Source organism: Sus scrofa, chromosome 6 (genome assembly GCF_054392235.1).
Source record: "Sus scrofa isolate SSC_HxYL_T2T_F1_AM1 chromosome 6, Sscrofa_HxYL_maternal_Yorkshire_Landrace_v2.0, whole genome shotgun sequence".
Lineage (NCBI taxonomy): Eukaryota > Metazoa > Chordata > Mammalia > Artiodactyla > Suidae > Sus > Sus scrofa.
Window position 1 is genome coordinate 14,134,721 of NC_139388.1, and position 15,264 is coordinate 14,149,984.

General features: G+C 49.8%; 1 protein-coding gene across 33 annotated transcripts in view; it reads right to left on the reverse strand.

The window, feature by feature from the left end:
• Positions 1-781: 781 nt before the first annotated feature.
• The window catches only part of ST3GAL2 (ST3 beta-galactoside alpha-2,3-sialyltransferase 2), a 54,090-nt gene continuing 39,607 nt past the window's right edge, over positions 782-15,264 (reverse strand). For 14 of the 33 annotated variants that reach the window (XM_084959638.1, XM_021093794.2, XM_084959639.1 and 11 more), the window contains 5 exons: positions 14,163-14,356; positions 8,443-8,622; positions 4,637-4,682; positions 4,226-4,345; positions 782-3,225 (listed from right to left, as the gene is read on the reverse strand). In XM_084959638.1, coding sequence (XP_084815764.1) covers positions 3,052-3,225; positions 4,226-4,345; positions 4,637-4,682; positions 8,443-8,622; positions 14,163-14,356 — 714 coding nt within the window. In that variant the 3' untranslated portion in view covers positions 782-3,051. Of the gene's footprint in view, positions 3,446-4,225; positions 4,346-4,636; positions 4,707-4,787; positions 4,857-7,688; positions 8,623-10,066; positions 10,235-11,265; positions 14,357-15,264 lie in introns of those variants that run through there. The other 19 variants (XM_084959637.1, XM_084959627.1, XM_084959635.1 and 16 more) reach the window with 7 other exon arrangements.

Consider the following 15,264-nt stretch of genomic DNA (forward strand, 5'->3'; position numbering starts at 1 on the left):
CAGACACTGGGCCCTATGACTCAGCCAACCAATTGCTTTTGGAGAGTGTCTGTGGTGGAGAGAGGTGTCATATGGAGTCTCTGGAGTAAGAGAATTATATCCCAGAATCCTACGGTTTTAGAAATAGACCAATGCCCTTCTCTACCAAAAAGTATTCTCTATTTGAAAAGTAACTCTGGGCTTGTTCTCAAGCACTGGCAGAAACTGGATTGCAGGACACTAAGTAACTGCAGACTCTAAGAGGTCCACCATGGGACCCACGCTATGTGATCCACCCAACTATGAAAATGCACATTCAGAGGCATTCCGCTGCATGATGGAAGCAGACTCGAGTGGGTCCAGACAGCCCAAGGAAATGGCATGGGCGGCTGCTTCAGATGCCTGTGGCACCTGCTCCTACCATTCTGCCAATTCCCTGACAGCCCTCACATACAGTATCATGGCAAGTTCCACAGAAGATGGAAATGAAAGGGAAAAAGCCCCATCCTGCTGGCCCCTTATGCTCTGCTGGCCCCTTGCGGTGAACAGTTTCTGCCCTGCTGATCTACTCAAGGCGCCCTGAAGGACGGCAGGGAAGACCACCCTCCTGGAGGGTACAGCTGGTGGTTGGGGGTGGGGAGGCCTCATGTAGAAGGGAAGGGTGCCTGGGGGGTGTTCCCTCCCTGCTTCATCGCAACCACCCTCCCCCCACCTTTAGCCATTACTTGGTCACAGCTCCCCACAGAGAGGTACATCTTCCTTTACCACAGAACACATTTTAGAAAGAACAAATGACTATATATAGTTTCTTTGTTCTTTTTAATTCAGAAAGAGAGAAAGGGAAGAAAATACAAAACATTTGTTTAAATAACTATTGCAGAAAAGAAGATTTGGGCTGGATGCTGGGACCTACCTCTTCCAGAATGGGGATTTATTAATGTTTTAAATAAAACAAAACCCAAACAAAAGTAGAAGAAAAAGGAACAATAAAGAAATAAATTATTCTGCTCGATACTGTTTGGCATAATTGCATTGTTTTTTCATCTTCTAAACACTCAAAACAGCCTCTTCAGGAAGCACTGAGATGAGACTGGCAAGAATGGCTGGTGCCTGGACTCTCTACTGATGGGAGAGGCCCTGAGCAAGGCCTTCCACTAAAGGCCCCCCAAATCCACCCCCATTCTTTGCTTCTCCTACTTTTGGAACTGGGAAGGAACAGACTCAAGCTAAGTTCTCAATATATTAACTTTTAGGGGTGTCCACTGCCCCACCCTAATCCTCTAATATACTCTCCTGCTGGCTACTATTTCCCTAGCCAGCTGCAGGAACTACACCAACGGCCAGGAGGCTGCTGGGTGGTTACCAACTCACTAAGCACTAAGAAAAAGCGTGGTTGTCTGTTTCCTCACTGTTAGGAAGGGGGATCCTTTTAGCAGTTTGGAAGCTTCACAGAAGCCCTTCCCCCCTCCTGTTACACTTCCCCAACCCTGAAGGGTGAGAATACCTTCAGCATCTTCCTCTAGGGACTTAAGCTGGGTTCAATCATGCAAGTAGCTTCCAGCTGTAACCTCTGCTTGTTAGCTTCCCAGCCCTTCTAGAGCTGGAAATGGAAAGTGAGTTAAAGGGTAAAGGCAGGAGGTGAGGGGGGTAAATGTGTGGGCAGAGGAGGAGGCATGCAGGGAGCAAGTCTTCTCCTCCCCAGATATTCTGCATGGCCAGCTTAGTATTTGAAAAGAATCCCTGTTGGTCAGCCACCCCAGGTAACTTCAGGTTAGCTAAATCATGAGCCCAAAGCAAACTCCACCCCCCAGCAAGAGGTTTCCTACTCCTTTTTGGGGTGATGGGTGAAGGACCAGGCAGCTGGGCCAGCTTTCCTTCCCACGTGTAGCTCCGTTTTTCTAGAGCCAGCCAAACCGGGGAAGGGCGGGTAGGCGGTGGGGGTGGGGGAAGCAGCAAGTGCCCCAATCACAGGGCAAGTTTTGATTTATTTTCCAGAGCAACAAGTAGGCTGGTGAGGAGGCCCAGGGCGAGACACTAAAAAGGTTGTGGGCAAACAACAAGGGCCAAGGGTACATGTGAGTGAGAAGCACCTTACATTTGATGTGACGGGGCTTCCTAGTCCCCTGCCCTGTTCCTTACACCAGTGTTCCAGAGTTAAGCCCTGGGCTAATTCTGCCCCTCACCCTCCTGAACAAGAGGTGAATACAATTAATAGTTTTCCGGTGAGACACTAAATGCCATGGTCAGAAAGGCCATTCCATAGGGTGGCCAAAGGCGGGAAGGGGGTGGAGGCAGGAGAAGGGGACCCACGCACCCTCTGGATTCTCACCGCATTTCTTTGGTGGGTTTACACTCACCCATCTGCGCTTGACTGATAAAGGAACTGAGGGGTCTAGCTTTCTCGTAGTCCGGAGCAGTTTGGGAGAGCTCTAACTCTTCCCCTGGGGAAAAACGCGCTCCCTGGAAACCACCCGCCCGGCCCTCGACCGCCAGAAAGGCTCCGCGAACGCCCCTCCGCCCGCCCCGAGGCCATGAGAGGCCGCGCTGCCGCTGTCCCGTGCCTTCCCCACCGTTTCCTTCTTCGCGCGTTCGCGGGGTCAGGCCGGCAAGCGGCTGAGACGCCTCCTACCGAGCCTAGAGAAAAGTACTTCTCGAGGCCAGAAAAAACTTCTCTTCCTTAGAAAGCGTGAAATAAAATCCTACCCAAAAGCATAGGGGAGTGGGGATTGTGCGGCCGCCAGCCCGCCTCCGAAGGCCATTGATTGGAGGAGACAGGGTCCAGCGCCGGAAGTTCTCCTTGAGTCGCATGATTGGCTGGGAGAAAGAGGCTCCGCCCGACAGCAGCGCTGATTGACGCTAGGCCCGGGCTGGCCTCAGAGTCCAGTGATTGGCGGGCCATAGCTCGCTGGACTGCAGCATGATTGGTCCGGACCGCGGCTGGCGTCGCTCCCAATTTCCTGCTGATGCCCAATGGGGCGCCGCGCCCACCGCCCCTAGGCTGGCCCTGAGTCCCTGCTGGAGCGCACGCCTGGACCTCGCCGCAGGGCCGGAAGGGTCGCGACGAGGCCGAGCTCAGTTGCCTCGGTAGACCTCGATCTTGCTGGCCTTGGCCAGCATGTCGATGATGTGGGCCTCGAAGTCGGCGTCGTGCACGCCGGTCTTCCGGAACTCGCCAGCGTACCGGTTATTCTCCCAGTAGTGGTGCCAGTTGCCCCGGCTGTCGGCCCCGAATCCATACACGTTCACCTGCAGGGAAGGGCGGCGCTAGTGACCCCAAGTCAGGGGACCAAGCAGCACAATTCGCAGCAGGCGGGAGGCACCAGGAAAACTGGGGACAACCAGCCCTGGCGCTAAGGACACTATCCCAGAGGGAGACTACTGCTCCCTTCTGGCTCTCCCTCCAACCACCGGTCTGATGACATCAAGAAGGCTCAGGGAGTTCCCATCTTGGCTCAGTGGAAAGAATCTGACTAGCATCCATGAGTCAGCAGGTCCCATCCGTGGCCTCTCTCAATGGGTTAAGGATCTGGTGTTGCCTGAGCTGTGGTGTAGGTTCCAGGCACAGCTCGGATCTGGCCTTATTGTGGCTGTGGTGTAGGCCAGTGGCTGCAGCTCCAAGTCCACCCCTAACCTGGGAACCTCCATATGCCACAGGTGTGGCCTTAAAATGCCAAAAAAAAAAGACCACCTCACTTTGGGGCTAGTCTATGACAGCTCACCAACCCTTGCTAACATTTTTTTTTAAATAGAGTACTTTTATTGAAAGCTGCTCAATTACCTAACACCATTCACTGAGGAGTTTACTGCAAAAATGGGTGTGCTGGGCTTGAGCACTGTTGTTTACTGCTTACTGCTAGAGCGAGGGACTCCCAATAACTAACCTCTATAGTAGTAGGCCTGTGGCCCACAGCTGTGGGAGGTACCACCCTGTTGAAACTTAACTACATTGTTTCCATTCCACTTAGGTTTATGGTTATTCTTTATGACAAGTAATATCAACTATGGTAGAAGTATTCGATTTCCTTTTTAAATAAATTTAACATTCCAATAACATGATTTCAGATTTAGTAAAAGCATGAAAGTAATTAAGTTGGGAAATGCAGATCTAAACTTTGCAGCCTAGCAATGGGAGGAATGAAAGCCACTTGATTTCTGCCTACAAAAACACATTCCTCTTGAGGCACTGCAGGCTGACTCCCTCTGTTCCATGGGTCCTTCTATTTTACTCCCAGACAGGGTTACCCACCTCATCACACACGTGCAGGGCAAAGAAGAGTACCAGCATCCCAGTGGAAGGGTACCGCCCATGATGCTCTGTCCACCTGTCATGGATGTACTTGAAGAAGGCTGGGTTATAGATCTGGACCTGGGAGGAGAAGATGTAACAGGCACATGAGTGCTTTTGGGGCCTGGAGGCTCAGGTCAGGCTCTAAGTAGTTTCTGCCAGTTTCTCCATGCTTGCCAGTAGACAGGTTCGATAGGGTTCCTTGGTTCCTGATGCCCCTGCTGGGGGTTGGGCATACCTGCAGATGGGGACTCTAAAGGTTCTGGAAGGGTACTGGGGGACACCTGAGCCACAGAACGAGGAATACCATGAGTCAGGTCTGCACTATTTTCCACTGAGGTGTGGATGAAGAAGAGGGAGGAGGGAGCTTACCTTTTCTTTGTCCACTCGAAGAAAGGACTTCACTGGGGCATAGGTGCTGTAAGCAGAGAGAAAAATAACACTGAGAAGATCCCGTGGACCCAAGGATGCCTTTTCTCCCACTTAGGCCTGCGTGATGACACCTTCACAATAGGCACCCTACTTCCAGACTGCTCTCCCATAGCACATCACTGTAGTACCCTGCTCAGAAGCCTTCGATGGTTCCCGTGCCCTTCAGGATAAAATAAGGATGTGTTAGCAAGTATTAGGACCTTCCATAACCCAGCCCCAACTTTTCTTCCCATGACTGTCTATGACCTCTCCACTTGAGTTAGCCCATCATCTCACACCCACCATGTCTATGCTCTTACCTCTGCCTGCAAGAGCCCTCTCCCTACTCTCACATTTGGCATAAATCCCTCTTTCCCTATTAGCCAGCCATGGTACCTGTAGCCTACACTTCCCTTTCTGAGTATCGATGGGACTTAGATTCTACAGCACTTACTTTAGCCCTTATGTTCTTTCAGACATAAAGTCAGAAAACAGTAATTTATACTTCTGTGTTTAAAAAAATACATGGTGGAGTTCCCGTTGTGGCACAGCAAAAATGAATCTGACTAGTATCCATGAGGATGTGGGTTTGATCTCTGGCTTCCCTCAGTGGGTCTGGCATTGAGTGTTGCCATAAGCTATGTTGCAGGTCGTAGACACAGCTCAGATCCCACATTGCTATGGCTGTGGTGTAGGCCAGCAGTTGTAGCTCCAATTCAGCCCCTAGCCTGGGAACTTCCATATGCCGCTGGAGCGGCCCTAAAAAAGTAAATAAAATAATTAAAAAATTAGGAGTTCCTGTCGCGGCGCAGTGGAAACCAATCCAACTAGGAACCATGAGGTTGCAGGTTTGATCCCTGGCCTCGATAACTGGATTAAAGGATCCGGTGTTGCTGTGAGCTGTGGTGTAGGCCTCAGACTAGGCTTGGATCTGGTATTGCTGTGGCTATGGCACAGGTTGGCAGCTGTAGCTCTGACTGGACCCCTAGCCCGGAGAACCTCCACATGCCGCAGGTGCGGCCTTAAAAAGGAAAAAAAAATTGGTGTTCCCATTGTGGCACAGCAGAAGCAAATCTGATTAGCATCCATAAGGATTCATGTTCAATCCCTGGCCTCACTCAGTGGGTTGTGGATCGGGCATTGCCATGTGCAGTGGTGTGGATCATGATGCAATTCGGATCCTGCATTGCTGTGGCTGTGTAGGCTGACAGCTGTAACTCCAATCTGACCCCTAGGCTGGGAACTTCACATGGCACAGGTGTGGCCCTAGAAAGCAAAAAAATTAAAATTAAAAAATAAAATACATGGTGACACCAGACAAAAGGTGGAAACAATCCAATTGTCCATTGACTGATGAATGGATAAACAAGGTATGTCCATACAACAGAATACTATGCAGCCTTTAAAAGTAATAAGATCCTGACAGATGCTTCAACATGGATAAACTGTGAAAATATTATGCGACTGAAATAAGCCAGATGCAAAATGACAAACACTATATGATTCCACTTATATGAAGTGCCTAGAATAGTCAAATCACAGAGAGAGAAATAATAGTGACCCTCCTAGACTGTTGGTAGGAATGTAAATTGGTACAACCATTATGGAAAACAGTATGGAGGTACCTCAGAAAACTAAATATGCAACTATCAAGTGATCCAGAAATCCCACTCCTGGGCATACAGCCAAATAAAACTTTCATACAAAAAGATACATGCACCCATATGTTCATTGCAGCACTATTCACAATAGTCAAGACAATGGAAACAACCTAAATGTCCACTGACAGATGAATGAATTAAGAAGATATGGTACATATACACAATGAAATACTATTCAGCCATAAAAAGAACAAAATAATGCCATTTGTAGCAACAGAGATGGAACTAGAGATCCTCATACTAAGTGAAGTAAGGAAGGAAGAGATATGGCACAAATGAACCTATGTACAGAACAGAAACAAACTCATGGACATGGAAAACAGCACTGTGGTTGCCAAGGCGGAGGGGGAGGGAGTGGATGGATTGGGAGTTTGGGGTTAGTAGATGCGCACTGTTACATCTGGAGTGGATAAGCAATGAGATCCTGCTGTATAGCACAGGGAACTCTATCCGATCACCTGATGGAATATAATGGAGGATATTATAAGAAAAAGAATGTGTATGTGTGTGTGTGTGTGTATATATATATATATATACACACACACACACACATATATATACATACTCATATATATATATATATATATACACACACACATATATGTATAACTGGGTCACTTTGCTGTGCAGCAGAAATTGACAGAACATTGTAAAGCAATTATAATTATAATTTAAAAAAGAAAGTAGTTAACAGAGGCTACAAGGAGGTGGGAATGGGGCGAGACTAATGAATGGGTACAGAGTTTTCATGTGAGGTGATGGAGATGGATTATAGCAATGTGTGCAGAGCAGTGTGTATTTAATACTACTGAACTTGTGGTTAAAATGGTGTATTTTACCTTAAACATATATATTTTTACCAAAAATTCACAAACACACCCAAAAACTATGGTGAGACAGAGAGTAGAATAATGGTTGCCCAAGACTGAGGGGTGGAGTGGAAGGGGTAGGGGTGATGGATAAAGGGTAAAAGCATATCTTTATTTATGCTGGTGAGGACGTCTGAGGCATGTGGAAGTTCCCGGACCAGGGATCAAACCTGTGCTACAGCAATGACCTGAGCCACAGCAGTGATAATACCAGATCCTTAACTGCTAGGCCACCAGGGAACTCCCAGGGGTATCTTTTATTTATTTATTTTTTTAGGGCTGCACCCACAGCATATGGAAGTTCCCAGGCTAGGGGTCAAATAGGAGCTGTAGCTGCTAGCCTACACCACAGCCACAACAATGCCAGATCCAAGCTGCGTCTGCAATCTACACCACAGCTTGTGTCAATGCCACATCCTTAATCCACTGAGCAAGGCCAGGGACTGAACATGAGTCTTCATGGATACTAGTCAGATTCATTACTGCTGAGTCACTACGGGAACTCCCCAGGGCTATCTTTATCTTTAGAACATGAGTTTGTGCTAAAATTAATTGTGACAGTTACACCATACTGTAAATATACTAAGAGCACTGAATTGTACACTTTAAATGTGAATTGTACAGTCTATGAATTATACCTCAATAAAGCTGTTAAAAAAAAACACTTGGTGAATTGGAGTTCCCACTATGGTGCAACAGGATCAGTAGGGTCTCTGCAGCACCAGGCCATAGGTTCAATCCCTGGGCCAGCACAGTAGGCTAAAGGATCTGGCATTGTTGCAACTGCAGCAAAGGTCACAACTGTGGCTAGGATCTGATCCCTGGCCTGGGAACTCCATATGCCATGGGACAGCCAAAAAAGAAAACAAAACAATAACAACAAAAATACTTGGTGAACTGAATTTGCTGAGGTTCCGCTGGGCAGCTGATTCCAAGAAGGTAGAATTCCCACAGTCGAAGGCAAGAACTGCTTCTTGGAGAGAAGACCTGGAAAGGGGTCTATTTCTACCTTTCTACCACCAGTATGCTGGCTGCCACCAAGCAGGGAGTGGCCCCAGACAAGCCGTGGCCTCATCTAACCCACCATTGTGGGCCCTCCCTACTACTGCCTCTCTCCTCACCAGCCCCTCTTGGCCCAAATATAAAATTAAAGGAATTCTGAGATCCAGTCCCTGGACAACTCCTCCCAAGGTGGGCTGTCGCCCATATCCCCCTGCCAGCCAGCAGAACGGCTCACAATCGGATCTGCCCTGTGGAGAGGGCGCTGGCAATCCACAGGAGGTCCAAGGCTTTGAAGGGCACCAGCACGAAGCTGACGTTGGCAGGCAGGTTCTTGGCACTCTCGGGGTACATGAAATGGTGGGTGGTTCGGCTGCCGACATCCTGCTCAAAGCCCACGGTTGGCGCCTGATTCATCCTGCAGGGACGAGAGGGTGACGTGAGAAGACACCGCTACGGAAACTGGTACAGGAGTTTTAGAGGATGGTTTCAGTGCTGGACATCAAACACGCGCATGGGTGTGCAATTACCCAGCGATTCCATTTCTAGAAACTGGTTTTATAAAAATGGTTGCGTAGGGAGTTCCCGTCGTGGCTCAGTGGTTAACAAATCCGACTAGGAACAATGAGGCTGCAGGTTCGATCTCTGCCCTTTGTCAGTGGGTTAAAGATCTGGCGTTGCCGTGAGCTGTGGTGTGGGTTGCAGATGGGGCTCGGATCCCGCGTTGCTGTGGCTCTGGCGTAGGCTGGCAACTACAGCTCCGATTAGACCCCTAGCCTGGAAACCTCCATATGCCATGGGAGCGGCCCTAGAAAAGGCAAAAAGACAAAAAAAAAAAAAAAAAAAAAAAAAAAGTTGCGTAAGTGTGCCAAGACGTGTGCAAGGATACTCACTGCAACATGATTTACAATAGTGAAAAGGAGAATCAGACAAACAATAAAAAACTGGTTAATACATTTTCACACATTCATATAACAGAGTAGCATGTAGCCATTTGAATGAGCAAAGCAGATTTACATGTGCTGGGAAGAAATAAGTCCAAGATCTATTCAGTGAAAAAAGTGGTGTGAGGAATCTCACTTCTTCCCCTTTAACACATATCTTTCGAATACCTGTGCAGTCAGAGGAAATTTCAACACTGAAAAGGAAAACTGAAAATCAGATAGTGTGATTCCTTTTCTTACAAAAGGAAAAAAAAAAAAAGGGAAGGAAAAGAGAGACAGAAAGAAAGGAAGGCAGGTAGGAAGGAGGGAAAGGAGGAGGGAAAAAACCTAACTTTGTATATGAATAGGAAAGATCTGTAAGAGTATTAAAATGAACAATGGTTACTCTTGGGCAATGGAACTGGGGATGGGTAATTCACTTTTAGTGCATACATATCTACTTTTTGTTTCCCGATACCAAGCACATATTACTTTCATAATTTTTTTTTAACAAAAGAGAGATTTCCACAGCTTCCAGCTCACTTGGCCATTCTGTCCTCTTTCCTAGAAGACACGGAAGCAACCTAAGAAGTTAAAGCACTCCCTTGGCCCTTGGGTGGATGGCTCAATTCCGCCAACCCAGCCACCCTGTCCCTGTACAAGTTCCTGTCTGCCTTTCCATACAAGGCCAAGAAGGACGCCCTGAATTCTGACAGTGCCCACCCTCAGTGGCCCCCAGCAGATGTGCAGTGTAGGGCTGCCTCTCCTCCACTGTCATGGAAGAACCTGGAACCCTAGCAAAGGGTCCTCCTCCCCACCCCCTGGGTGTGACAAGCCGAGAAGGCTTCTAATCCCTTCCAAGTGGAGCAAAACATAGTAAAAATCAAAGATCCCTTTTTTGGTGAACATCTTATTTAATTTTTAAAATTTTATTTACTATTTATTTTTTCTTTTGGGGGTCTTTTTAGGGCATATGGAGGTTCCCAGGCTAGGGGTCAAATGAGAACCATAGCCGCCGGCCTACACCGCAGCCAAAGCAAACGCCAGATCCGAGGGGTAGCCACACCCTATGCCGCAGCTCACAGCAACGCCAGACCCTTTCACCCACTGAGCAAGACCAGGGATCAAACCAGCATCCTCATGGATACCAGTCAGGTTCTTAACCCACTGAGCCATAACAGGAACTGCTTAATGAGCATCTTAAATACAGGTGATCCAGCTTTAAACACAAACCTGTTGGTTTTTCTGCTGTGACCAATTAGGAGCACATTCCTGTCTTGTGTGGGTCACACTGCAGTCATACCACTCAGACAGATGACTTATTCTGGTCTCCACTTATTCTGGGACACAGGGATCTGGGAGAGAGAGCAAAGTCTCCATGGGCTCTCCCAGCTTTTAACCTTCCCTGTCCTTAACGTGGCCAGCACCCCCTAGCTGGGCCCTGTGTCTCATAGGCTCCCTCGCTGCCCTCCTCCTGCCTATCTCCCACTGAGGGCATGATGTGGTGACAGCATGTCCAGGAGGGCCCCCAAACCAGTCATGCTGCTTTACTTTCTGCCTCTCTCAGTCCCTTGCCTTGAGGGACTGGAGGGTACTTTGGGCTGGAAGACCATAAAGCGCAGTAGTGTTCTGATATGGAACTAGAGAGTGAGTCCTTGTTCTTAGCTACTTCAATTCATCTGGTTCAAGCAGAAGCCTAGAATCTTTCCTGCAGAACCAAATGTGCTCTGGCCCCAGAACAGGGATCCAGATCCTGCCTCTCTACCCCAAATCCAGTTCTTTAGCTTAACTGCCCCTCTGCCTCCTGTCCAAGTGCCCCTCAGATGTCTTGGTCTCTAGGGCTTGGAGATACTGCCTCCTAGAGGAGCCAAGAAGTATTTTTCTCCACCCACTGATAACAGTTTGCTGGGCCTGCTACAGCTTCACACACAGCACTGATGTGTCACCAGGGCCAGAGTCTGGGTCTGCCTCTGCCATGACAGCCCTGGGGTCCGTGATGAACAGAGCAGGAAGGAAGCAGCAGGAGAGGAAGCCTTGGTGTTCCCGTTGTGGCTCAGCAGAAATGAATCTGACTAGGATCCATGAGGATGGAGGTTCAATCCCTGGCCTTGCTCAGTGGGTTAAGGATCTGGTGTTGCTTTGAGCTGTGGAGTAGGTTGTAGATGCGGCTTGGATCCCATGTTGCTGTGGCTATGGCGTAGGTCAAGAGTTACAGCTCTGACTGGCCCCCTAGCCTGGGAACTTCCATATGCTGTGGGTGTGGCCCTAAAAGACAAAAAAAAAAAAAAGAGAGAGAGAGGAAGCCTTAACAGGGACAGTGCTTCTCTGCTACCTGGGGTGTGGAGGTGGAGGTGTAACAGGAGGTGGAAGAATTAGATTGGTGACAATCAAGTTGGCTTGGGCCTGGGCTGGGCACAAGCTGGGGTCCAGGTTTACTCTTATGAGGACTCAAGAAACAAACCTCATCTCATTCAAGATGGAGAGGCCAGGAGTTCCCGTCATGGCTCAGAGGTAACAACTCTGACTAGTATCCATGAGGATGCAACCTCGATACTTGGGATCACTCAGCGGATTAAGGATCTGATATTGCCTTGAGCTATGGTGTAGGTTGAAGATGTGGCTTGGATCCCATGTTGCTGTGGTTGTGGTATAGGCTGGCAGCTCAGCTCCGTTTCAACCCCTAGCCTGGGAACTTCCATATGTCACGGGTGCAGCCCTAGCGGGGAAAAAAAAAAGGTGGAAAGACGCCAAGTTGGTCCTGCAGATTAAAGAGCTACAGTTGCCACAGGTCAGCCTCTGAAGATACCCCTTCCCCCGTCTGCCTTTTCCACTGACTTGGCAGCCAGAGCTTTCACAAAGTCCCTCCTTAGACCTGTCACCCAGGATCGTTGCCTCCCAAACTCAGTCAGCCCTGCTGCAGAGCCTCCCCCTCCCCCAGGTGCCTCCTGCTTACTGGGCAGGCAGCAGCTCTCAAGTCTGGGGATGAATGGGATAACAGGTCCAAAAAGATGTTTCAGAGACTCCAAGAAATGGAATGAACACGCCTGGCATGCTTCTAGGGACAGAATTTTGCTTTAAGGCTCTGATTCATTCTGGCGAAGCCAAGCCCTGGAAAGGGACCAGAGCAGGATGGAGAGGATGAGCTGGATCTCTGTGACTCCAGGGAATCTGTCCCCTGCCACCAAAGCACCTGGGGACAGATGCCTAGGCATGGTGGACATACATTCATACTTAGGGCTTGGTGTTTGGTCCTCATCAGCCCCTTTTATTCTTTCCCGTATTTATGGTGAGCTTACAGTCTGCCAGGTGCTGTTCTAGGAGTTGTGGATCTCTCTGTTGGCCAGCTGCGGCAGGACCAGCTCAACTCCATTTGGAGTTGTCAGTAGGGCTCAGAAGACAGAGGGGGAGGAGGCAGCCAGGGCAGGGTGCGGGGGCTGGAGGGCGTGGGGAGTGGGTAGAGCCATCACCTCACTGTAACTCAGCTCAGCCCTCCTAGTGGTGCCTTTCATTCGTCCTGCTTCCAGAAAGGGAGGCCTCCCCACTGGTTCCAAACCAAGATACGTCTAGAAGCAGAGTCACCTTCACTGCCACCTCACTGCTTCTACAGATCAGCTGAAAGCCAATTACCACCTGGGTCACTCCTTCCACAAAGTAATTCTGCAGTCCACTCCAAAACATGGCATCTTCTAGTCTGATCCCTGTGAGGGAACATCTGTGAATTCCTTTCTGCCTGACCAGGTACCACCCAGATGTCATAGCAGCCAAGTCTCTGTCTGCTGTGTTCCGCCCCTGGAGCCTCCCAACCATCACTAAGGTGCACAGTGAAAGCTGTGCAGGGGGTGGAGAGGCAGGGGAGACAGAAGGTACAGGCTCTTGAGAGCATTTCCCTGGGCTTCCCCAAGTGACCCAGGGTCTTACTGAAGTGATGGCCACCTCCCTTCCCAATTTCAGCCACTGTCTTTAGGGCGGAGTGGCCCCTCTCCAGCTCCCAGCTCACCTCCCTTGCATTCTGGGTGCCAGCTATTGGAGGATGGGGAGAATCTCAGGTGGTTCTGGGTGCCTGGATTTGGCCAAGCACCACCCCCCTCTCCCCACCCCCTCAACATTCTCGACATGAGAAAGGTTTTACAAGGAATGTTGAAAGGCTCAGAGACATATTGCTGCCTTGGTGTTGCTATGGAGACAGCAACAGTTTCTAAGACAAAGCCCTTCCTTCTGCCTCCTGGGAAACCTGGTCTTTTTGCAATGCTCATTCTAAGAGATGCTTAGTAAGAACTGGGCATTTTCAGTGTCTTTATTCTCAGGGCTCTTCTTCTATATAAGAGTGGGATGGAGGGGTTCTCACTGCAGTATTTCCTGTCCCCAAATCTAGGGAGGAAGGTTCGGGAGAACAAGCAGCCCATGTCTGGGTCAAAATCCTTCCTCTAGTCCCTGCTTGCCCCCAGCTCCATGCTCCGTGTCTCCGTCAGGAATGTGTGCCCTCCCAGCCCTTCTCTTTTCCTCAAGGCTGGGCACAGAAGTTTGTGGAATCAATAAGCCCCTGCATAATCTAAAAGCTATGAGGTAAAGGTAAGGATGGGAGCCCAGAGCAGACACTGACAGCTCCTTTTTCTGCTCAGGATACCCCTCATCTGTGAGTTTGCCAGAAGGAATCACCTGTGGCTATTAAGCAAGACACTAGTTTGGGGACCACATTCCAGGCCCAACTGCTAAGGGGACCAGGCAGGCAGAAGGGCCTCTGGTGGGAGTATGTACAGACATCAGCCAGGAGTCTAGTTTCAGCTCTTTTCAGAGGTGTTCAGAGTTGGAAGCTAGGTGTGGGCCTCCAGCAAAGTTTAGTATGGGAATTCCGCCTCCCCATCCACCCAATAAACAAAAGCAAGAGACTCAAGCCTGTCACAGAAGAGTCTGGGCATCAGGGCCCCACAACACCCTAAGCAACTGGTAACTCCTGCGTTGCAAGACAAGGCCAAGAAGGCCAGTGCCCCATCCTGGAGGCTTGTCCTAGGCCCAGCCTTCAGCTCCCTAGGCTCACCTCATGATGAAGTTGTGCCCGTCCACGTCTGGCCCATAGCCAGAGCCCCGCAGGTTACCCGAGTTCCCCACCACAGCACAGCGCCGGCACTGGTGGGGGTCCCGGAAACGGTAGGGGTTCTCGCCTGGTACTATCTGGAACAGCTTCTCCAGTACCTCGTTGGTGTTGTGTGACTTGAACTGGGGCTGCAACATCTGTGGAGGGAAGAGGGGGAGAGAGGAGGCGGGGCGGGGAGGGAAGTATGAGTGGGAGGGGACTCCTGACTGCTTCCCCTCCCTGCCCTCACCCTCCAGTGTCCAAGCAGCACACCCCGGGCTCTGTCATGGAGCAGGAATCCTCTCTGAGCAGTGAGAACCCTCCCCTCGTTCAAAAAAAAGGCATGGTCTCCCCATCCAAGACCAGACTGGTGCTCAGCTATCAGGAGCAGCGCCTTGGCCTGGTCAGACCTCAGGGGTCAAGGTTCTATTCAACACACTCTCCAGAGGCCTGCAGGCCTGTGCCCTGAAACAGAGGAACTTCCTGGGCTCATCAAGCATGTGAGGCCCTTGCTCTGCTGTTTCCCTGCAGCAGCTGAGTCTCAGAGCCATTTTGAGGTGGTTATATGCAAAGCCCCACCAAGCTTCGGGTGCTCATTCCCAATAGGCCTGCAGGGGGCACCCCTAGGACTCGGTCTGGAGCCCTGGAGGAAAAGGCAGAGAGGCACACATACACTTTCAAAGTCAGAATGGCTGGGATGAAACTGGTCCCCTGACACCACCAGTGAAGCAAAAGACCATGAAATATGGTCAGGAGAGAGCACTTAAATGCCCACAGTGCCAGGCAAGTAACAGGCAGGTGTGAAAAGGTAGGTGGGGCTTAAGGTAAGCAGCAGCCCCCATCAAAAAGGAGTGACTTCAGGAGTGCCCTTGTGACGCAGCAGGTTCATGATGCGGCATTGTCACTGTAACTGCTCAGGTTGCTGCTGTGGTGCAGTTCGATCCCTGACCCAGGAACTCCCACATGCTGCGAATGGGGCCAAAAATAAATAAACAAATAAACAAACCAAATGTTAAAAAAAAAAAGACGGGGAGTGACTTCAGCCAGTCGTTGTGCCTTGTGAGAC